Consider the following 22,475-nt stretch of genomic DNA (forward strand, 5'->3'; position numbering starts at 1 on the left):
TCAGGGGCAGGGCCACACCCCGGGCTCTCTCGGGACTGAGTCCTGAGCAGGGGGTGGGTGAGAGGTCGGTTGGAGGGTGTCAGTGGGGGCAGAGGGCTGGCCAGGCTCTTCTGGCGTGCTTGTGCCACTGCAGCTCCCCGATTCTGTGAGCACCCCCTCGTCCCCACCATATCCTTCTAGGAGCCTCCTTGCTCTTCCAGAGCTGCTTCCATGGCTCGGACCATTGATATCTCCCAGTGGATGTGGGGCCAAATCGAGTGGAGAAAGGCCCCAGCCCCGAGATGCCTTCTCAGGGCACAGTGAGGCCCGGCCGGTCCTCTCCCTTCACTAGACCCTTAAGTTGCGAGTCAGATGTCCTCCTCTGGCTCGTCGTTAAGGAAACCGAGGCACCTGCAGGACTAGGAATGTGTCCAGGCTTGCTGGGGAATGGAGGGGACTATTTCAGTTAAGCGAATTACTGAACCCACGGGAACGTCCAGTCCTGGTCTCTTACTCTCAGGTTAGAAGGTTAACTGATTGGCTGAAACGACTTGAGCTTTGGACTTTTAACAGCTGTGTGAACCCAAATCGGCTAGGATTTACTAGGTACCCACTTTGTGCAGGGCCCTGAGGCGGCACTGGTGCCCTTTGGGCTTGGCAGCCGGTGGTCCCTGCTCTCGGTCAGGTGAGGGACTGCGAGGGGAGGGGGCACAGGTGGAGGGCTGGTGATGGGGCTCTGGGTCGGGCAGCCACACGTGCTGGCTGCTGTGCTGTGCTGTGCTAGGCGGTCCTGTGTCAGGGCTGCACCCTCTGACCGTGAGGCTGCAGAGCCCCTCGCCCCCTGGTAGGGGCCCCTTCCCAGTGGCACCCCCAGAGGGATCCACAGGGACGGACCCTGGATTGAGGAGGCCGGGCGCTCTAGTTCTCAGGAAGCAGAAAAATCATTATTTACAAAGAACATATTAAACACGCACGAGAGAAATCAGCCCTTGCCTCCCACCACCCCCAAGGTGTGAGCATCCTTGTGGGTCCTCATGAGTCAGAGCTGGAGAAGAGAGCTGAGTCCCACAGACGGGGGAGGGGGCTGCCCGGGTCTGGACCCCGTGAGTCTCTGCTTGGGAGGGATGCTTGCTTCGGGGCTCTGCCCTTTCGCAGCTTCCACAGAGGGGGGCCAGCTGAGCTGCGTTGGGGTCTTCTCCTGGGCTGGTGAAGATGCGGGGAGATGTCTGAGCTGGCCTGCCTCTGTAGGGCAGTAGGATATGTTGGAAAGTCACGTCCATGGTCCTGCCGGGCAAGGACCTGGACGTTGTTTTCCAAGCAGTGACTGCAGAGCATTCTCAGGACAAAAGGTCTGGCTCTTGATGTTTGTTCCTGGGTCCCGGTTCTGTGTGGTGAGTAGGAAGTGTGTCGGCGGAGGAAGCCTCATACTCTGGAGATGGTTCAGGGAGGTGGGGGACAGGCCCAAAGCCCCCAGCCCAACGTCAGGGGAGAGCGGCTTCTCCTTCCTGCTGGTGTAAGTCCATCAGGATACTCTCAGGGGTGCTTTTTAAAAAAAAAATCGAGGTATAGTTGATTTACAATATTATGTTAGTTTCAGGTGTACAACATAGTGATTCAAAATGTTTATAGATTATACTCCATTTATACTTATTATAAAATACTGGCTATATTCCCTGTGCTGTACCATACATACTCCTAGCTTATTTCTTTTATACATAGTAGTTTGTACCTCTTAAACTTCCCCTGCCCTTAGGGGCTCTTTTATGTAGTCTTCTGAGATGGAGTTTAAGGTCCATGACCCCTCTGCTCAAATGGCCAAATCGGCTCCCGTCGCCTAAATTGCTGATGCTTACTCTTTTCCTTTACAAGAGTCTAGATGCTCATCCCCCAGCCCCCCACCCCGGTCACGGATGGGCAGGGTGAGCAGAGGTGAGGAGCCAGGTGGCTGGCGCTTATCCCCAGCGCTCTGCCGGGGGCCAGGCTCACCTTTTACAGCCTCTGAGCCCCATGCAGATCATAGTCACTGTCAGAGGAGTTATCAGGCTGGGCGGAGACGCGATGCAGGGCCCCTTCCAGAGCTGTGGGAAGAAAGGAGGCCATTTGAGCGGGGTAATCCCTCCAGGCTACACAGAGAGAGCCCCTCAGAGCCAAGAGCCCTGCGGGAGCTGGAAGATCACAGAGGCTTTCTGAGCTGGTGGCTCAACAGCCCTGAAACCGTTGTGATCAAATCGGCGAGTGTCCTCTAATGATGCTGAACGCCAGGCGCCCTGCGGCTTAATTGTCAGCGCCAGTCAGGGAGCATTCGATACAGGGCTCTGCGGGCCACTGATGGATGCTCTGTTCTGCCTCCAAGGGATCCGAGGGGCCTCATTTATTGAGAAACAGGTCCTTTAGGTCACAGCAGTGCTGGGGTTAATGATATCCCGGCACATTCTTCTCTCTAGCTGAGTGGCCCGTTAACGTTGTATCCCATCCATACCCTGCCGTGACCGGCTGTCAAAGGGGCAGTTTGATCGTCTGCCCCCTGCTCGGCCTCCCTTCTTTCTCCAGGCAATCATGTGACCCTCTGCTCGGCCCCTGCCGTCATTCCTAGGAGCGCCAGCTGGTGCTTACCTGGAAAAGCTGAGATTTGGGAGTTCCTGGGAGGCTGACTGTATTCGTTCTCCAGGTGGGAGGCCGTGGGGTTCTCAGCCTGGGACCGGACAGTCACCGTGTGGTTGCGATGGAAAGACACTGAGCAGATGTGGGAGATAGAATCACTAGACATGATGCTCTGTCCTCCTCCTCCCCAACGGGGGCCCAACTGGAATTTCCTGTTCCCGTTGTGTAACGTGTGGGTGGGGGCCGAGGGCCCCCTGGGCTCCTTCAGTGCATCCCTTTTCCCCTTTCTTCCCAGGGAGGTTCATTCTAGCAGGGCTCAGACTTTTAGAGCAGCTTTGGGTTCGCTGGCAAGCTGACCGGCGGGCAGGCCATCAGTCAGACAGTCAGTCAGTTATCAAACATTCATCAAGCAGGGAATTGGAACACGAGTGATAGGGCAGATATGGTCCCTGCCCTCCTGGAATTGAGGGTCTTTATATTGTAAGAAAGACTTGACAACACAGAGCCTTCTTGAAGGAATTGGCTCTTGACACATCAAGTGGGGGAGAAGGTGGAGTAGAGGCAGGAGGTGGGCTGTGGTTCTACCCACAAAGGGGGCTCTGGCTGTGGCCAGAAGGAGAGAGGATGGAGACCAGGTGTGGGGACAGGGCCGGCTGCATCAAAATGTCTTAAAACTGGCCTTGTAAAGTTGTTGCATGATAAAGACATTCCATGATAAATCTAGCTTGGACAACCCTTCTTAACATATGTCTGCTTTGGAGATGAACCACGCAAAAATGCCCGTGAAAGTTCTGACAAGTCCTGAAGTAAAGAACCGTGTCTAGCTCTGCTTAACTCACTGATTTCCAAGTCTCTTTGATCATGGGGTCCTCTTCTCTGAGTGCCACCCGTTAACACCTGTCGCCACAGTCACACCTTAGACGAGCACAGTGGAGCTCAGAGGCCTCAAGCAGCCACTGGCTCTGTCCATGGTCGGCAGTGACCCGTGACCCTGCTTCATGGCCTCCTTCCTGAGTGCCGTGGCTACTGGCCTGGGCCGAGGGAGGATCCTGCCTCCGGGGCTACTTACTGTTCTGGTTCATTCCCGTCGGGCCAATCCACTGGCGCTGCTTCTTCTGGCGGACTGGGTGACAGACAGGAAAGGCACATCAGGGTGGGGGTGGAGGAGGGGGGTTGAGATAGGAGGGGGCAAGGGGGGCGGGAGACAGGGAAGGAGGGAGGAGGCGACAGGTGCATGCTGAAGGGCCGGTTCTCCAGGAGAAACCACCGTGGGGTGTTTAGAACCAGAATTAAGACCTGGGAGGGCACCAGGGACCCAGCCATCACTGCCCACCTCTGGCAGCGTGCAGCCTCTCTAATCTCACACCCTTATCTCTGAATGATTTCCTCCCGAGTTCTGCAAGGCCAGGATGATACCCATTAGGTTCACAAGGTCTGCGGCTGCCCATTTGTTGTATGAGGAAACCAGAGCTCAGAGAGGAAGTGGCTCGATTAGCTGCTAAGTGGTGGAGCCGGCCTGGGACACGTGTCTTCTGGGGTCAGACCCTCTGGACCCACCACAGTCTAAAGAATGCCCGTACCCTCCCTTTGGGCTGGAGTGGGTCCCAGCTGGGCCCTGGATGTGGGCGAATCAGTGATTTTCCTGACTTTTCTGTTTGTTACTTGGTGCGGAGAAAGGCCGGGGGGCAGGAGAGGGGCAGGGCTGGATGGTGAAGCAGAGGTGCTCCCAGCCGGCTTTCTGGAGGCGGGAACCCTCCCCTGTGGGGCTCGTGGGCAACCCGTCCAGTCTCCCCACGCAGGGGCTTGAAAGGGAGGAGGTTTGGGGCACCTACACCTACATTTCTTCACCAGCTTCTTGTAGGCGAGAGGGCCGCACACGACCAGCAGCACTACCGCGAGCATGAGGGCCAAGATGATGCTTGTCACTGTACCCGCACCCAGGCCCGCTGGGCTTGAGTTCTGGCCTGCAGGAGGCAGAGCTAGGTCAGTCCCAGCCTGGGAGGCATCAAAACTGTCCGTTCAGAGGCAAGCTCCCGGCTGGCTGGCTGGCTGACTTCCCCCAGTAATTCAACAGCATGTGCAGAAGGCAGTTTTCTATCTGCTGTCTCTCCACCCATCTCTGAAATTCTCTGCTACCCATTCATTTATCCACCATTTACTATCTAACAGTTGATCATCCAGCTATCATTTGCCCCTCCTGTGACCAACTCTTTACGTTTCCACCATTTTCCAGTTACTTGTGAGTGATCACCTTGCCATCATATACAAATAGCCATCCATCCATTCATTTCTCTCTTTTCTGTGTTAGTCAATTACCATTCATGTAGCAGATATGTACCCCTCTCCCTTGCTTTCCTAGTTTCCATCTGGAAGAGCAGAAGACGGAATGAGGGTTCTGTCATTCATCAGCTGCCTGACAATGACGGCCGGTCTCCTATTGATGGTTCGTGCTCACTGCTGTCTGAGCACTCCTGTCCCCTCTCCCCTCGTTCGTCATCCCTCCATCCTTTCCTAGGGCTCTCTCTTTAGTTCCTGGGGCCGGTTCTTCAGAAATGTGCTCATTGACTGAGTCTTAGAAGGAAAATCCAGAACTGCCCTCCACCCACCATGGGCTGGGCCCAACTCACAGGTGACAAACACTCTCTTGCAGTGGGATTTTTTCTGCAGAAGCTGGTGGCACTGGGACAGCTTCCCCGCGGGACAGAAGAACCCCCCGGAGGTCTTCTCGCCGGTGTCCAGCAGCTGGTAGGAGCTGACGTTGCCGCACTGCTGCTCCTGGCACACGTCCTCCCACCTCGCCACGCCCTTGACTGAGGGGCTATCGCACAGGGCGTCCCACTGCTTGCCCTGGCGCACCTCCACGGAGCCTTCACACGTGCCGCTGCCCCCCACCAGGCGGCTCTGCACCTTGGGCTGGAAATCTGGGGGGAGAGCAATGGGAGGTGAGGTGGCGGGCTCGGCGGGAGCTCCCTGGGCCCTGAGCCTGTATGCCTGGCCACTGGGACCCCATGACACTGGCGAAGTGGGGACCCTGGCAGGGCCCGGCTCTCGGGGGTCTGGGTACCACGTGGGACTGCCTTCCTTTCTGCCTTTCCCTTCTTCCGGCATCCTCCCTGGCATTTTCCCCATCAAGCCCTGTCCCTGGCGCCTCTGGGCAGCTGCAGCAGCTTGGGCACGTTCGGTGAAGAGGCTGGCAGGGTGGCAGTGCCCGTCAGCAACCACCAGCAGGGAGTCGCCCCTCACCCAGGTGACAGTAAGAGGAGTGGGGAAATAGGCTCCACCTGGGTCCGCTTCCCTCTTTGAAACGTCCTCTCATTCTCTTGCTGCTCCTTGAGAGCTGGGAGGGCTTTTCAGAGAGGGGAAACTGAGGCCCAGGGATGGGAAATACCTCCTGCTCTGAGTCCTGGAGATTCGCAGGTGGGACTGAATCCAGGAATCCTGCTGCCCAGACCTCAAGCCTGGAGGGACCAGCTTTCATAAAAGGGCCTGGTTCAACAGAGACTGATTCATTTCTGCTTATCAGGGTTGGGCCTGGAGGCCCACATGTGCTCGGGTTAGAGCGAGTTGTGATCTCAGCAGCTTTGGCCAGTTTCTATAGCAACATCCGTCTTCAAAGCTCTAGTAAATCTTCTATTTAGAAAAAAAAATTCAAAGGCAAGACTTCTGGATATGGTTTTGCAGGTTGTAACCTACAGGAGGGCTCCTAGCAGAGGGGTGGGTGGGCCTGAGAGCCAGCCAGGTTTTCCCATCAGGCCAAGAGATCCTTGGGGGCTGCTTCTGCCTGGAGGGGGCAGCGTCTTACTCATTCACACCATGTGTCCAGTGGTTTGGGGGCGTCCCTGCCTGCAGGATAGCCCAGTGGTCCAGAGCAAATGCTTCCCAGATGTGTGCACATGAATCCCTGAGACTTTGCTGAAAGGCAGATCCTGATTAGTAGGTGGAGGGTGGGGCCTGGGAGTCTGTATTCCTAACCAGCCAGATGAAGCCGATGCTGCTGGTCCAGGACCACACCTGGAGCAGCCAAGGCTTACACAGCAGGCTCTGGAGTGATGCTGCTTGAGGGGAAACCCCAGCTAGTGCTCTATGACACTGAGTAAGAAATTTAACCTCTCTGAGCCTCAGCTTCCTCATCTGTAAAGTGGGGATAATAATAGCACCCACCTTCTAAGCTTGTTGTGAAAATGAAGGAATGCCCTGACTAGTCCCCAACGTGATGTAAGCACTCAGGAAGTATGACTTCTTAGAGTCTGGACTTCACTAGACCATTTGGTGATAGGAGCCCACTACGTCCCAAGGCATGCTGTGATTATCCTTATTTTGACCTGTGGTCCCTTTCCCCTCAGTTTCCCCATTGATCCTCATTTGGGGATCCCACAGACCAGCCTCTGGGCTCCTGCCCTCAACCACACCGGCATCGCCAGTCTCTTCCGGTTGGTGGCCTGTGACTCGGGAGCCTCCGCAGGAAGCCCTCTGGGGCCCTGCTCTGGCCTTTCTCTACCTGCTGTGCCTCAAGGACCTCCTATGTCTCACCATCGTTCCAACATCATCTGTCCCTGGGATTTATAAACTCCCCTCCTGCAAGGCTGGTTCCCTCCAAGCGCTCCATCCTGCTTGGGCCCTTGACACAAGCCGCAGTCCGCCAAACTCACCAGCAGACTGTGGCTCCTCCTGTGAGTCCTGCCACTTCCCCGTGTGGCAGCCGAGCATTTGGGCTTGTTCTGTGTTACTTTGCAGAGATGCCCGGGGCACTGGGTGTGAGTGTGGCCTCCCCACCCCATGGCCACCCTACCTCTTAGAGGCCAATGATCAGCCCTCCATGTCCCTTGTGTTCTCCGTAGCGCTAGTGCCCTGTGCTGCATGTAGGGCTTTCAGGAACGTGTGGTGACTGACCACATGGGGGCGCCCGTGAGTCTTGGCCCGGTCCCACTCACCAGAACAGATGAGGCCAAGAGCTTGGCCTCCCTCCTGGGGCTGAACTTTTCTGAAGCACTGCTCTACGGAGGCACATCTTCTGTTCTGGATCTTCCACCGGATTGGCAAGGGACCGCTCTCTCCTGGCTCTAGTGTCCTGGCTGCCTCGGTCTCTGGCAGAGGCTTCAGGAAAGAACCACACTGGAGGGCTGCACAGATGAGGTTCCCCAGGTCCTGGATCCCGTCCTGGGACTCGATGCCGACGGTGCCACCCAGGCTGCCGCTGTAGAACTCCACCAGGCCTGCACACCGCAGGCCCCCGGGTCGTGCCACCAGCTGCAGCCTGGGAGGAGCTGGGGAGGTGGGGAGGGACCTGAGTGCTGACGACCAGCAGCAGGGCCTTTCTTGCTCTGTGGTTCTAACACACAGACGAGTGAATGACTGGCCGACGGCCCTGGGAGGTGGTGAGGTCCCAAATATTGGATGGAACATACGCTACAACCTTTCATGCTTATCTGAAATTTAAATGTAACTGAACATCCTGTGTTTTTATTTGCTAAATCCGACACCCTACCCCCAGGGCCCTCAGAATCCTTTTACCTGTGGGCTCCGGAGTGGTCACGGGCGGGGGGCTCGTGGGAAGAGGTGTTGTCCTCAGTGGCTCTGAAAAAAGATGCTCTGGTTAGGGAGGGGGCCGGGACCCTGGGAGGGAGGAGGGAAGAGTAGGGGGTGTGGGGAGAGTTGGGGGCAACAACCGGCCATGTTGAGAAAGACCTGGAACTCATGATGTAAGTACCACGGGCCCCATTAAGCCCACTTGACCCACATGTTGTGTCTAAGCCTCCTGCGAGGCAGGCAGTACTGGCCCATTTTACAGTTGGGAAAACAAAGGTTAAGAGGAGACAATGAAGTTAACCGTTGGCAGAACCAGCTCCTCGACCTTTTCCATCCCCAGACAGGTGCCAGCACGTCCTCAGTACTCCCCCTCCAGTTCCCCACCAGTGTATGTTTTTGAGAGGGTAGTTGTAAATCGGGGACAGGCCCCAGATCACAGGCGTGGGCAGCCTCCTCGGGGCTGGTGCCCAGGCCCAGGGAACCCACGGGGCCAGCTAGTTACCCACCTAAGCAGATCAGGGACAGAGGGTCCCCCTGGTTTGCCTTGCTGTCACTGCAGTTGGAGAAGGACCCCAGTTGTCCGAGGCAGGTGATCTGGCTCTGGGGTCGCTTCCCTTTGAAGTGACGGATGTGGGAGAGGAGCAAGGGCTCCCTGCATCGCAGCTTCTGGCAGAGCTTCCAGGCCTGACCGGGGTCCTCCCGGTGGAACGGGCGCAGGCCCCAGCTCTGGCTGTGCACCGTGTACCACTTGTCCTTGTAATTGACCTCCAGATGGCCCTGGCACCGCGAGCCGGAGCCGCTTAGTCTCACTGTGAACCCTAGGGGTCGAAGAGGTGGAGGAGGCAGTCAGGGTGGAAAGGGCCCTCCATGTGGGCCCCTCCCTGCACCTTCCCCGTCTGGGCCCCACCCCTAGCAAGGCTCTCTCTGCCCACGGGCTGCCTGCTTTGCTCCTCCCGTGAGCTTCGTCCTCTGGGACCTTGCAGGGACTTTCCAGAAACTCAGGCTGATGCAGTTCCTGATCCAGGTGGTCCCTTGAAACCAGGCCAGGAGAATGGGGCTTGAGACCTAGGAGCCCAGGGAACTCGGAGCAGTGAGCGAGGGGCTCTCAGCACCCAGCGTCCTGCAGGATCGCCCCTTCCTGGAAATTCTGTTTCAATACACCCCAGACAGGGCCCGGAGCCTGATTTTTTTCTCTCTCTCTAACTTTTATTTTATTTTTTTTCTGTTCATTTTTTTAATTGAAGTCTAGTTGACTTACCATGCTGTGCCAATCTCAGCTGTACAGCAAAGTGACTCAGTTATACACAGACATTCTTTTTTTTAATATTCTTTTCCATGATGGTTTATCCCAGGAGACTGGATATAGTTCCCTGTGCTATACAGTAGGACCTTGTTCTTTATTCATTCTAAATGTAACAGTCTGCATCTACCAACCCTAAACTCCCGGTCCATCCCTCTCTCTCCCCCTTCCCCCCTTGTCTCTAACTTTTAAAATCAGTTTTATTGAGGTACAACTTACATACAGGGACATGCACTCATTTTAAGGGCACTTGTTCAATAGGATTTGACAAATGTATACACACCTGTAGCCCCCGCCATGCTCTAGACAGAGAACATGCCCATTACCTGGAAGTTCCCTCATGCCTCTTCACAGTCGATTTCCCTGAATCCAGCCTCAGGCAACCACTGATCTGCTTTCTGTCACTAGAGATGAGTTCTGCCTGTTCTCAAATGTTACATAAGTGGGATTGTACAGCAGGAACGATCTTGCTAGAGTTTGGAGCTAGGATGCCATTGCAGGCTTCCAGGTCCCCGCCCAGGGCCTACCAAACCCTCTGTGGCCCCTTCTGGTTGCCTGGTAGCTTCATGAGATCCTCTCGCCACATTTATCACCAAATACATTCAGCATGATGTTATCTCAGGAAATGTGAAAAAGAGAGGTCTGTGGTGAAGTGAGTCTGGGAACTGCTGAATCTGAAAATGCTTAACAGAGTTCCTCATTGCAGGACTTCTCAGAGCCTTTACTAGGCCAGTGTCCCCTGTCAGGAGTCTGCAGTGGGTGATGTAGTGTTGCCTACCCTTCGTCCAACGAGTTCTGTGGAACCCTGTTTGGGAAACACTAGCCTCTAGGATTAAAGTCCAACCTCTAAGGCAAGACATTTCACACACTTTACAATCTGGTGCAGCCTCTCTCTGCAGCCCCAGCTGCAAATGTCTCTGGCCAGGGAGCATCTGGCAGGATTGGGCAGGAAAATGACTTTGCAAGGTGCATTTATGGCCAGTATCTTTTCTGTGCCTGGTGAGTGGGCCATAATAATAATTAGCATGACACCTAGCATTTGTGGGGTGCTTTACAGCCATCTAGGGCATCTATCTGCAAATGGGCCTCTTAAGCATGCGTTCATGCATGTGTGCATGTGTAGGGGGTGTGGGCTGCTCTCTCTTTCTCTCTCTCTCTCTCTGTAAGGTGGGATTCGCTCCGACGGAGGGATGGCAGGTTCCCCTAGAGCCTGGTGGAATCGTTCCACGCCCCCCTCTCCACGTGGCTCTTCCTTACCTTGGTCCTCTAAGTTGAACCCTCTGAGGCCTCTGAGGCAGGAAGTGACTGCAGAAAGGAGAGAAGAAGGTCAGGAAGGGAAGTGTCTCTTCTGCTTCGCCTCACCTCTACTCACAGCCTGATCAATGGCCCTTTTGCCTCCAGCCATTGTCGTGGGCTTCAGGGGCAGGGATTTTCATACTACAGATGGCAACCCTTAGGCGGGTCGTGAAACCAGTTTAGGGGGTTGCAACCATCAATCTTCCTTCTTGTGTTAAAACTTTACTTTTTAAATGAACATGCAGTAAATTCCATTTTCTTTTAGTGCACAATTCTATGAATATGAACACATACACAAATCTGCATAATCACCGTAACCATCAAGGCATACTACAGTCCCATCACCCCCCAAAATTTCCTCGTGCTCTCTCTCTGTAGTAACATGCAGCATTGCAACCACCAATTTTTAAAAAATCATGTAGTAACACAACCATCAGTTTTTAAAAAACTGAAATGGACTAGAATAGAGAATGTCAGAATGCATCGTGTTTTGTGAGGATAAGCCTCACTTTGTGTGTGTTGGGTGGCAATATAAAAACATCCTGAGTGTTGCTTTCAATCAAAAAAAGTTTGAACGTCATAGTTCTAGAGAGCTGAGAAATGAGCCAGAATGGGAACCCAGAACATTTGTTACTTTCTAGAATTCCCAAGGCAGGTTAAGAATGATAGCAATTTCTCTTTAACAGCTCCCAGTTCTAGAGGAGGAAATCAGAGCTCAGGGAGGCAGAGGGGCTTGCCCAAGATCACACGGTCAGTTGGTGAAGGAGCCCAGTGGACTCGGGTCTGGGGGGAACTGGCCTCCCCTCTGTCCTGGCTCCAGCCTGGGCCCCTTCAATAGGAATGTGGGCCACTGGGCAGTCCCGCCTCCTCCCAGCCTCGTCTGCCTGTGGAGCAGGGGCGGAGGGGTGTCAAAGTGGCTCGTTGTCTGTGGCTGGCTCATGTGTGGCTGGGGCAGAGGTTTGATCTGAGTGGAGATGGGTTGGGTGGCACGCCTGTATGGCCTCAGAGCCCACCCTCCATGTTCGCTGCCCGGCTTTATCAGTCGTGGAGCAAGTGTTTGGTTTCCATCTGCCCCAGGGCTTGCTTCTCAGTTGGGAGCTGGGGACAGCATCGGTCAGGGTGAGTACTTTATATAGTAAATGGCTGTGTTTAAGTTTCTTTTGAGAAATTGTTGCTGGGTGTAAAAAGTCCCGTTTTTGCCTGAGTGTTCTGAAGCTGGTGGTAGAATTTTAAGGGGAGTCATGCCCCACCAGCCTGCCCTCTCCCTCCAACCAAGACTCCTTGTAATTAAGTTGTGGCCTATGGTAAGTTTCTTCCATCTTGGCAAGAGCCTGCCATGGTTGCCCCGGGAGTCCTGGGCCTTGGAAGGGGAAGGTATTTCTCACACAGAGGGCATGTCGGGTCCAGAGCAGAGGCCAGAGCTCTGGCCTGGGTTGGGAGGGGGTTGACCAGCTGTCAACCATCTGATCTATTGCAATGGGCAGGGCAGCCTCAGGAGGACATGGTGGAGATGCCCGGCTAGCTTGGTGAGAGAGGAGACAGGGGGCCCTTTGTCCTGCCCTCAACTCTCACCCCTGACCTTTCACTCCTACCTCCCTCCATCCCAGTTCCCAACACGAATGGGGCTGTACACCTTTAGGGATTCATTTCTTTGGCTAAACCCTGAGGGCACTTATGGGGATAGGGGACCCAAAGATCCACCCTTTGGTGCTGAATGTTGCAGGATAGGTTTTCTGGCACTGATGCCTTTCTCTGGGTCTGAGTACCAGCTCTGCCTCTTCCTTAGCCCCTGTGAGCCTCAGTTTCATGGTCTGCAGTATGGGAGCAAGAAAAGGACCAGCTTCATAGCGATGTTGTGAGGATGAGATGAAATAATCTATGCAAAAGACAGCCCAGTGCCTTCCTGGCCAGCGTTCAGTGCTCAGAGCTGGTGTTGCTGGTTGTGGAGCTGACTGGGCCCGGGGCAGTGGTGGGCAGGACTGCAAGCTGCCTCCTGGGGAGTTTTCCCAGGGGCAGGCATCCCTGTGTGGACGCTTGGAGAGCCAGATCACAGGGCTCGCCACCTCCCTTTCCCACCTGGGATCTTCACAGTTCCAAAGTCACCACAGTCAACGTCCGTTAACAGCAGCTACCAATTATTGAACGCCTACTGTATACTCAGCACTGGGCGAGGAGTTCCTTACAGATATCGTTCATCTTCCACACGGCCCCACAATTTCAGTTGAATATGTTCACAATATAGCTGTCGGGAGAGGCAAGTGCCCTGTCCCGGGTAACACCGCCAGCAACTGGCAGGGCCTGGATTTGAACCACGAGTATGCCTTCCAAACCCATCTCTCTGCTTTCTGCCATCCAGTTGGGCCTCCAAAGTGTTAAATTCAGGGAATGAACAAATGAACAAATGAGCAGAAATGAACATGACCTTGACCCTGACCCTGGTGCTGGAGTCCCCAGACCCTGAAGCCCCTGGGGACAGGGACTGGGCCTGACCATCCCTGTAGATCTCACACAGAACAGCCAGAGAACATTCTCAGGAAAGACTGCACAACATGAGAACCAAGAAAAATTCTAAAAAAGAAAATGCTCTGTGGGGAAAAGGCATCTACGCATTCCAGGGCTTCGCCTCCCTCTGGGAGCCTGACTGGCCTCAGGTGAGCAGCATTTCTTGTCTTGTCCCTCCATCACCGTCACTGTCACCACCACCATCGCCATCACCACCATCACCATCACAACCATCAACACAGTCACTGTCACCAACACCACTGCCACCATCATCACCATCACCATCACTGTCACATCATCATCACCATCAACACAGTCACCGTCACCATCATCAACACCATCACCAACACCGGTACTGTCACCATCACTGTCACCATCGCCATCACTATCACCATCACCACCATCACCACCACCACCACCACCATTACCATCATCAACACTTTTATCGTTGTACTTTCTCCTAGGCATTTTTATACATTAACTCTCTCAAACCTCACCACAGCTCTGTGAAGTTGGCACTATTATTTTGATCTCCATTTTATAGATGAGGGAACAGAGAGATTAACTAACTTGCTAAGCAACTGATGAAGAGTGGGCCCAGGACTCCAAGCCAGGTCATCTGGCACACAGTCTGTGCTTTTGACCGCTGGGCCGAGCTGCCTCCCTTCCCTTCAGAGGGAAGGCTGCCACGGCCTGCTCCGTGTTTCACCAATTCCTGCATGTTCCCGCCGCGCAAACCTGATGAAGGAGAGTGAACTTGTGATTCCCTTCAGTCAGTGAAACATACTGTGGGAAGACTTTCCATGAACTTGCTGTGTGATCTTGGCAAGTCACTCAACCTCTCTGGGCTTGGTCTCCTCGTCTGTAAAGTCAGGAAGTTAGAGTTCACCCTCCCTCACCTTCCTTTCGGTTCAAACTTCCATGATCTCTAATCTTCAGCTCCTGACGTGGCTCAGCGGCAGGCAAGCAGGCAGGCGTGGGCAGGTGAGACGTGTGACTGACTGCGAGCCTTCCTGGGTGCTGCTTCTTCCTGTCTGGCCGGGGATCCGTTCACGTTTTGATTGTCCACAACTTACTTTCATTCTTTTAGCTGCTTCTCACAGGGATCAGATCAGGGTTCCCCTGAACCCTGCTGGCTGTGCTCGGGGTCCCTCTGACCCCCTCCCTGGCTACAGCTTAGCCCGGCCCCTGCGTGCAGCCCCGAGGCCCAAGGCTTTGCTGCTGCAGAACCTGCAAACAGAAGCCTGGGGACCCTCGATACCAAGAGGGACGGAGGGCACAGAAGCGTCCTGCCATTCCCCAGTCTCTCACCCAACACCACACGCCGAGCAGCTGGGGCCAGGCCCCTTCCCTCCTCTGCCCACCTTTCCTTGGAGGCCCCACTACTTAGGGCTTAGACTGGCCAAGCCAGGGAAAGATCAGGGCCAAAAATCCAGAGAGACAGTAGGAAGGCTTTTTCACTCTCCCCAAGCCCCTCTCCTCATCTCTGCCTTTGCAGAGATTTAACCATTTTGACTCTGCCTGCCCTGACGAGGTCTCAGTGAGGAGTAAATGAATTCCTGAAAGAGGCTCTGAGACATTTACGTGCTCAACCCCTCCCTCCCCTCTCCTCTTGCATCCCCCCACATTCTGGATGGTTCTCTCTTTGGCTCCCTGTACAGCAATACTCTGGGCCACGTCAGGCCACGTCAGGCCACAGATGAGTTTTATTTGCTCAGTGTTATAATTTTTTTTCCGGAGCCCATTGTTTTGAAAGGTTTCTTTCTGTTTTGTTTCTCTTCTTTTTTTGGCCGTACTGCGCCGCCTGCGGGATCTTAGTTCCCCAACCAGGGATCAAACCTGAGCCCCCCTGCAGTAGAAGCACAGAGTCTTAATCACGGGACCTCCAGGGAAGTCCCTTACTTTTCTTTTTTTTTAAAAAAATCCCAAGATCCAGATGTTTTGAAAAACAATATGCTCTGGCCACGCGGGGCTGCATCCCATGAGCCCCCAGGGCAGCCTGTTCTGTCCTGGTTTGCCAGCGCCCTCGGGGCACCCTACTGTCACCCTGCATCTGGAGAGCCTCAGCTTCAAACACATGATGGTTTCTGCAGTGAAACATATGAATTTTCACACTAAGTGGGATGTGTCAAGATTATAAATAGTCTCCTATTCATTCAGGTCAGGATTTGCCTGTAAGCGTTTGCCAGAAATTTGCAAATTTGGGGGGGTTTTGGAATTGCAGATGAACGTTGGTGAACCTGTATTATCAGTCTCACTTTGCAGCAGAGCCAGAACTTGGCCCAGGCTGCTGGTTTCAGAGCTTGTACCCTTGATGCCACCTCTGACCCACTCATGGGCCTGCCTGGACCCGTGAGCACCTATGCTTGCAGCCCTACACACTGAGAAATGGAGGCAAGAGCGTGGCCTGCCGAGGGTCCAGGGGGCACCGGGGTCCCAGGGAGGAGCTGGGACTTTCCTGATGATAATAGTAGTGACAGCGACCTCTTACCCCGCGCAGACCCCAAGGGTTTTTCACGGCAGACCCCATTTCTTCCCGACAGCCTCAGTCAGGGGGGCTGTCATCACTCTGTTTTCCGGATAAGGAAACCGACAGACTGATTTAGTGCGGTTTGGAAGCCTGATGTTCCATTTTTTCCATTAACGGTGATTCCCTTTAACAGCCCATAACATTCTTATCAATTTACAGCAAACACAATATGTCGACTGCCTTTTGGGGGCATTCTGGATTTTCCTTCCCATATCCTCTGCTGAGAGGCTGACTCGGAAGGCCAAGAACTCCGCTTTTCTGAAACGACTCTCATCAGTGGAGCTGTGTTAACCTGAATCTGTATCAGGGCTTCAGGGAAACGAAGATCACAAAGGGCCCAAATTCCGTTTCTCGGGTTGAGCACCAGATGAAGTGGTTGGTTTTTGATCAGGAGCCTTTCTATGTGCAAAACTTGTAGAAAATCACACTGGGCTTATGCCAGGAGGAGCCTGGGGGCTGGAGCCTGCAGAAGGAACAGCGGATTCAGGTCTCTAATCTCGCTCACCCGGGGTCTGCGCCGATGAGCGATAGTGAGCAGCTTGTGGGCAGAGTGGCCTTCGTATCTGAATTGCAACTCCACGCTCTCCCTGGCGGCCTCATGTGTCTGATTGAATTTGCATGAGTTTCACGCCACCGTACGTGACTCCACTGTCACAAGGACAAGGCCTCCTTTCTGTTCAGATCTTCACATATCCCAAAGCCCGCACAGGGGCTCGTCCTTTCCATGCACAGCCCTGTGAAGAAGGGACCGAGCTCACCCCTATTTTCAGATCAAGAAACCGAGGTTCAGAGAGGCTCAGTGACTTGCCCAAGGTCACACAGCTCGCTGGTGGTAGGGTCGGTGCAGAAACCCCATCACCATCACTTGATGGGGCCCCATGGGGCTCTACCACTGGGAGACCCCAGAGCCCGCTCGCCCATGGTACAGAAGGGGGAAACTGAGGCTGGGGAGAGGGAGGAGCTCACTCCGGAGGGGAGTCGGTGGCAGTACAGGGGACCCTTGCTGCCTCTGCCAGTTGCCACCAATCTGCTATCCTGTTTCTACCACATCTCTCCCAGCTGTGCCCCAGGGAGAAGGGAGTATCAGGGTCCCTGTGGGAGCCGTGTGGGTCAAGCCCCCCCAGGGGTACATAACAATGACGAGGGCAGGGGTGGTGACAGTAGTAGTTATAGAGGAAGTGATACAGGGCCACGATTCCCAATCTGCAATTCAAAGTCCGAAACCAAAAGTCTTTTCTGATGCATTTGGCAGGAAGGCATTTGTGTCTTCAGCGTGCGAATTCGGTTTCACTGCAGAAGTGGGAATGTGTTTGATTATGGCCTGTTGCCCGGTCTGGAAAATTCTGGGTTCCCAAATGCATCTGGACAGAGGCTCCAGATAAGGGCTTGTGGACCTGGAGAGGCGAGAGTTCCCATTTCTCTCCAGGTCACTCTGCCCCCTTTCTCCTCTGCTTGGCCCCTGGGTGCCTTGAGTTCATTGGAGAAAACGTTCCGTGCTCATGGAGGCCTCCACAGCTGCCTCGCCACCAGCCTGTGTGTGACGGCCCCTCTGCCTGCAGCCGTCCTCCCCGGGCCCACATAGCATGGTGCAATCATTCATTTCCTACATGTATTTACTCAAATATTTTCTCGTGAGACCCACTGCAACCTCCTGGGATACAGCCTGGCCCCCGAGCTCCCAATCCCCAGCCTCACATCACTTCATGACCTCCTAACATCCATATGATCATTGATTTAGCTTCTCTCCGTCTGTCTCCCCATCACACCCCAACTACGATGTCGGATGCACCTGGACAGGAATTTTGATTGTTCATTGCTGTGTCCCCAGCACTTAGAACAGTACTTGGCACATAGTAGGTTCTCAATAAATACTTGCTGTCTGAATGAATGAATGGACCAGATTGAATGATAGCAATTATCCTTTGAGAGGGGCACAGTGGTTATCCCCATTTTATAGATGAGAAGGCTGAGTCTCAGAGGGGTGTTCTTGTCATTTGTGAGTGGCCAAGCAGAAATCGAACCCAGATCTGCGTTGCTCCAAAGCCCCACAGGCCTTCACACATGTCTGCACGCAACACAGGCACACATATAGCAGGTACACACACAGCACACACACACACATGCTCACCAGGCACCCACAGGCACCCACATTGATGCACACAGAATAGGTGTTCAATCAATTTTGTTGCGTGGAGTTGAAGTCCCTCCCTGGTCCCCTGGTCACTGCAGGGAAACCCCTCTGAACTGTAGGCGCTGGTCAGAGTGACCAGAGGGGCCAGTGCCAGCCCCTGAGCCCCCAGGTCCCTCTGCTACCTGCTGGGAGTGGGGAGCTCGGGGTTGCTGGGGGCCTGATTCTTTGCACCCAGAGCCAGCAGGGGCCTCAGCTCTGCAGCTGGGGCCGCGGGCCGGATGGCGGGCTCACACTGGGCGTCCCCTCTCCTCTCCTCTACTGTGGATGCCCAGGCCCCCTCGGCCTGTCCTGCCCGTTGCCTTCACCCTTGATGTTCCCTCTGCCTGGGACACTCCTCCCACTTTTCTCTGCCTGGCTGGCTCCTTCCATCATTCGGGTCTCAGACGAGACATCACCTCCTCAGAGAGGAGCCCCTCAGACTGGGAGCCCCTTCGAACGTGAACTTGGTAAGTGAGTCTCAGCCATTGCTGTTTCCTTCGTTGCACTGATCACAATATTTAGAAATTTGTAAATATTTCGGGTGCGCCCTCCATGAGGGTGGACTCCTGTGTGGTTCACGGCTGTATCCCCAGAGTTTTACACAGAGCTGGACACATAGTAGATGCTCAATAAATGTATGCGGATGAATAAATGAATGAATAACTAGCCTGTGCAGGAGGATTGGAGGAGAGAAAGACTGATGGCTAGGCTCGAGTCCTCCCCACCAGGTCCTGACTCACCTTGCTTCTTGCTGACTCTGATAATAATAATAATAAATTTATATAATAAATAAATTTATGTGATAAATTATATAATAAATAAATTTATATAATAAATGAATTTATTATTATTATTAATGCTTACTGAGCACTTACACAAACCAACATTCCTATTAAAGCTCTGTATTCATTGATTCATTTAATCCTTATAAATCGCTATGAGGATTATTATACTATTATTAATTATAATTATAATTATAATTATTATTATTATCGCTATGAGGATTATTATCCTATTATCCTATTATCCTATCCTATTATTATCCTATATCCTATTATCCTATCCTATTATTATCCTATATCCTATTATCCTATCCTATTATTATCCTATTATTATTCCAATTTTGCAGAAGAGGAAACTGAAGCTTACAGAACGGGTCCATGGTCACCCAGCTGGCAAGGGGGGACCAGAATTCAAACTGCTAAATCCGTGACTTTCCCAAGCCTTAGTGCCAGCTTCTGGAGTCCCGGTGGCTGGGCCTGAGCATCTGGGCAGTGATCAGGGCTGCCTCCATGCCCCACCTTCAGCAGGTGAGCCCTGGGCAGGTTGGAGCTCAGGGCAGCTGCAGAGGGAAGCAGGCTGTGGGCATCTTCATGTACCAAAGGTGCCCAAGCCATGGGCACAAACTTGATGGCCAGCCAAGAGGCCGCGGTGTTCCCAGGGCTCTGGCGGTGAAGCATCTCTACTTGGAATGTCTTGAAGGGTGCCTGTGCTGTTTGCCCCCAGCCGCAGCCCTGGCCCTAGGTGTCCCCAGCCCTTGATGGCTGCCTGTCTGCTGGTGGTGGTTTTGTCCTGCAGCCATTTTCCTACTCGTGGGAGTGGCTTCGGTGTGTCTTTGCTCTTGGCTAGGGGTACAGAGGAGCCTCCATGAGAGCAGGAGCACTGGGCTGGGGTGGGCTCTGCAGCTCACTAGCTGCTCCCCCTGGATCTCAGTTTTCCATGCTGTAAAATGGGGACAATGGGCCCACCTGCTTACTAGGCTGTTGTGAAGCTTTCAGAAGAAAATGCCTTTAAAAGTATTTCTTAAGCTGTGACCCACTGAACAATAGGAATGTTTGTTATCCACCAGTTACACACACACACACACACACACACACACACACACTGGGAATCCTGTGCTCCTGGGCTTCCAGATGGTTCCCATACTCTGGTGAAGGCACTGCCTCCAAGGCTTCCTGACTCTGGGCTCCATTAGGCCTAGTCCTACCAGGAGCCTCGCCACTGATGGGGTTCAGGGGGAGGCCAGCAGAGCAGGACTCCACCCCGACTCCCAGGGGGCTTGGCTAGACTCCTGCCCTGCTGGGGTCAGAGGCCACAGGTGAGGGGGTAGGTGGGGAGCTTAGGGGCCTGGTCCTTGGAATCTCCAGGGCCAAGGAGGCCACAGCAGCTCCTCAGGAGGGCCCCGTAAGCAGCGGGGTCCATCCATCAGCCTCTGCCCTGGGGACAGAAGGCACTTTGTACCTCCTGCAGCTCCATGGAAGAATAGCCATGAGAACATGTGTGCACATGTGCCATCGCCACATGCATGGGAGAAGGCAAGTCTACATTTGGAGGCCATGTTTTGCCCATGAAAACACACACACGTACACACACACACACACACCTCTCACACACACATACTCACACCTACACACCCGTTTTCTAGGAGGGACTGAGGCCCCCCACTAGGCAGGCAACGTCCCCAAGTCCCTTCCCTCCAAACTGGGAAGCTGCAAGCTGCCGCCTGTTCTCACCTGTTCCCGTCCCAAGTCAGTCACCTCTCTCACCCTGCCACACCTTCCAAAGCCTTGAGAAGTGGTCAGATCTTACCCAGTTCACTCCCCCTGCATTTTATAAATAAGGAGATGGCGGCCCGGAGCAGCTCGGACCTATCTGAGGTCATACATGGCCAGGCTTAGACCCCAGGGTTCAGGTCACGAAGTACACTGCCCCCCGCCCTCCCCTCCCCCCCTGCTCAGGATCCTCCCCACTGGCCAGTGTCGGTGACGCCCCAGCAGCAGGGCTCCGGTCCTGAACTAGCGTCCCAAGGCCTCAGGGATGGAGGACTGCCCTTTCCACTGTCTCCCCTCCAGCAAACAGTAGGCCCCAGACTCACCCACCCCTAACCTTATCCCCAGACAGCCTCTCCAGAGGCCCCAAGTCAGTTCTACAGTGGCCCCCGGGGAAGTGTTCAGAAGCCCCTCCTCTGGGTCCGGAGTGACAGTAGACCCACACCTGGCTGGCAGGCCTGGCTGAGACCCCCTCTGGGATGAAACCAGAGTGACTAGGGACTAAGGTGTATGTCTTTGCCATCTGCTCGACTGTGATCCGGTCCCCACCCTGCCCTGGCCCGCCCTGCCCAGAGCATATCAGAACTGCCCAGGAGATGGTGAGTTTCCTGTCCCTGGAGGCATCCAAGTAAAGGCTGGACACTCAGGAGGTGAGGGGGGGTAGCTGCAGAGGGAAGCCGGCCTTGAATGAGGGCTGGACAATTTGATTTCTAGGCTGAGGGTCTGATCTTGGCATGGATTCCACCTCGAAGGGGACAGTAAGGTCCCCAACAGTGCAAGAGAGAAGCAGAGGTGGGGCCCTGGGGGTGGGACAAGCAGGGCCAAGAGCTGAGCTGGGGCTGGGGGAGAAGACAGGGATCCTGGTGGCCCCAACCCTCTGTGGTGCTCCAGAGAGGTGACATGCGGACCTGAGTCAGACTGAGGGGATCTGACTCTGGCATCTTCTTCTCTGTACCCTGAGCCCCGGTACCCCAGCAGACACCCCAGAAGGGGTACTCACCCAGCAGCCCTAGCAGGTACAGGGCGGCCAGTGGCGGATGCTGAGACCCCATGGGCGCGGCCTCCTCCTGCCTCAGCCTCGGCAAGCTCGGCCCCTGTAGGTGAGGGTGTCTGGCCCTGTGTCTGCCTCTCCGGGAGAAGGGGGAGGGGCGGGCAGGCTCATGCAGGGGTGGGACAAGGGAACAGGCAGTGTGGGGCCTGTGTCATCGTGTTTGAAGTTGAAACTGTCAACTTCCTCCTGGGTAAAACCATCTGCCCCAGTTCGAATGGCGGCCCCGGTCTCTGCCAGCTTCCTGCCCGGGGTGCCTAGGCCTGGGGCAGTGCCCTGACCCCGCCATGCTGGGACAGGGCTGCGGCCTGGGGGAGCCCTGAGCCGGGCCGAGGGGAGGGAGGCCTGGGGGGGCCGTTGGGAGAGACGGGGGACACGTCCCACCGAGAGGTCTCTGAGCTGTGCTGGGGTGATGAGTGAGAGGTGGGAGGTGGTGGGCACCGCCCCAGTCCTTGCAGCAGACTCAGCGATGAAAAACCAAACCAAACCCTCCATCTCTGCTAGCGGGATGAGGTAGGAGTTGGAGGTGAGTCCCCACAGGTGGCATTTCACGAGCAAGCACAGGAGCGGGCTCCTCCGTGGACCCTGGGCTTGCGTCAGGGCGTGTGTGTGAGAGCTCAGTGTGGATGGCGTGATCTCTGTGTCGACGTTGTTGAAATAAACCCCGGGCTGCTGAGGAAGAGGAGGGGTGCCTGGCATTCTGCAAAACAGATGGGGGAGGCCAGCGACTGACCAGGGAAAGGCTCAGCCTCTCTGGGGCCTGGGCTTAGGTCCCTCACTCCAGGGTAGACGGAGCCCAGACCCAGGCTCCTTGGGGCTTCTCGCAATCCGGGCCATGCCAGGGGTGAAGTGGTTCGGGGACATGACAGTAGCCGAATGTGAAGAGTTGGAGGGTAAGGATCTGAGCCAGGCCTCCCAGCTGCCCGCCCCCATCTCCACATCCCCTCCCCCAGCAGCTGGGGGCCCTCTAGGGC

At 54.7% G+C, this 22,475-nt stretch overlaps 1 protein-coding gene across 3 annotated transcripts; it reads right to left on the reverse strand.

Moving 5' to 3' along the window:
- Positions 1–901: 901 nt before the first annotated feature.
- Positions 902–21,567, reverse strand: CD5 (CD5 molecule). Of its 3 annotated transcripts, none has more exons than XM_082343959.1 (11): positions 21,454–21,567; positions 10,664–10,711; positions 8,613–8,924; positions 8,092–8,154; positions 7,512–7,844; positions 5,208–5,501; positions 4,419–4,544; positions 3,650–3,703; positions 2,593–2,712; positions 1,966–2,057; positions 902–1,363 (listed from the first exon to the last, which is right to left on the reverse strand). In XM_082343959.1, the coding sequence occupies exons 1-10, from the start codon at positions 21,503–21,505 to the stop codon at positions 1,969–1,971; spliced, it is 1,491 nt and encodes a 496-aa protein (XP_082200085.1). In that variant the 5' UTR covers positions 21,506–21,567; the 3' UTR covers positions 902–1,363; positions 1,966–1,968. The 3 variants fall into 3 exon arrangements, with proteins under 3 accessions (XP_082200085.1, XP_082200084.1, XP_082200086.1); XM_082343958.1 differs by having other exon boundaries at positions 902–1,521; XM_082343960.1 differs by lacking the exon at positions 3,650–3,703 and having other exon boundaries at positions 902–1,521.
- Positions 21,568–22,475: the final 908 nt, after the last annotated feature.

Source organism: Balaenoptera borealis, assembly GCF_965194805.1.
Source record: "Balaenoptera borealis genome assembly, chromosome: 11".
Lineage (NCBI taxonomy): Eukaryota > Metazoa > Chordata > Mammalia > Artiodactyla > Balaenopteridae > Balaenoptera > Balaenoptera borealis.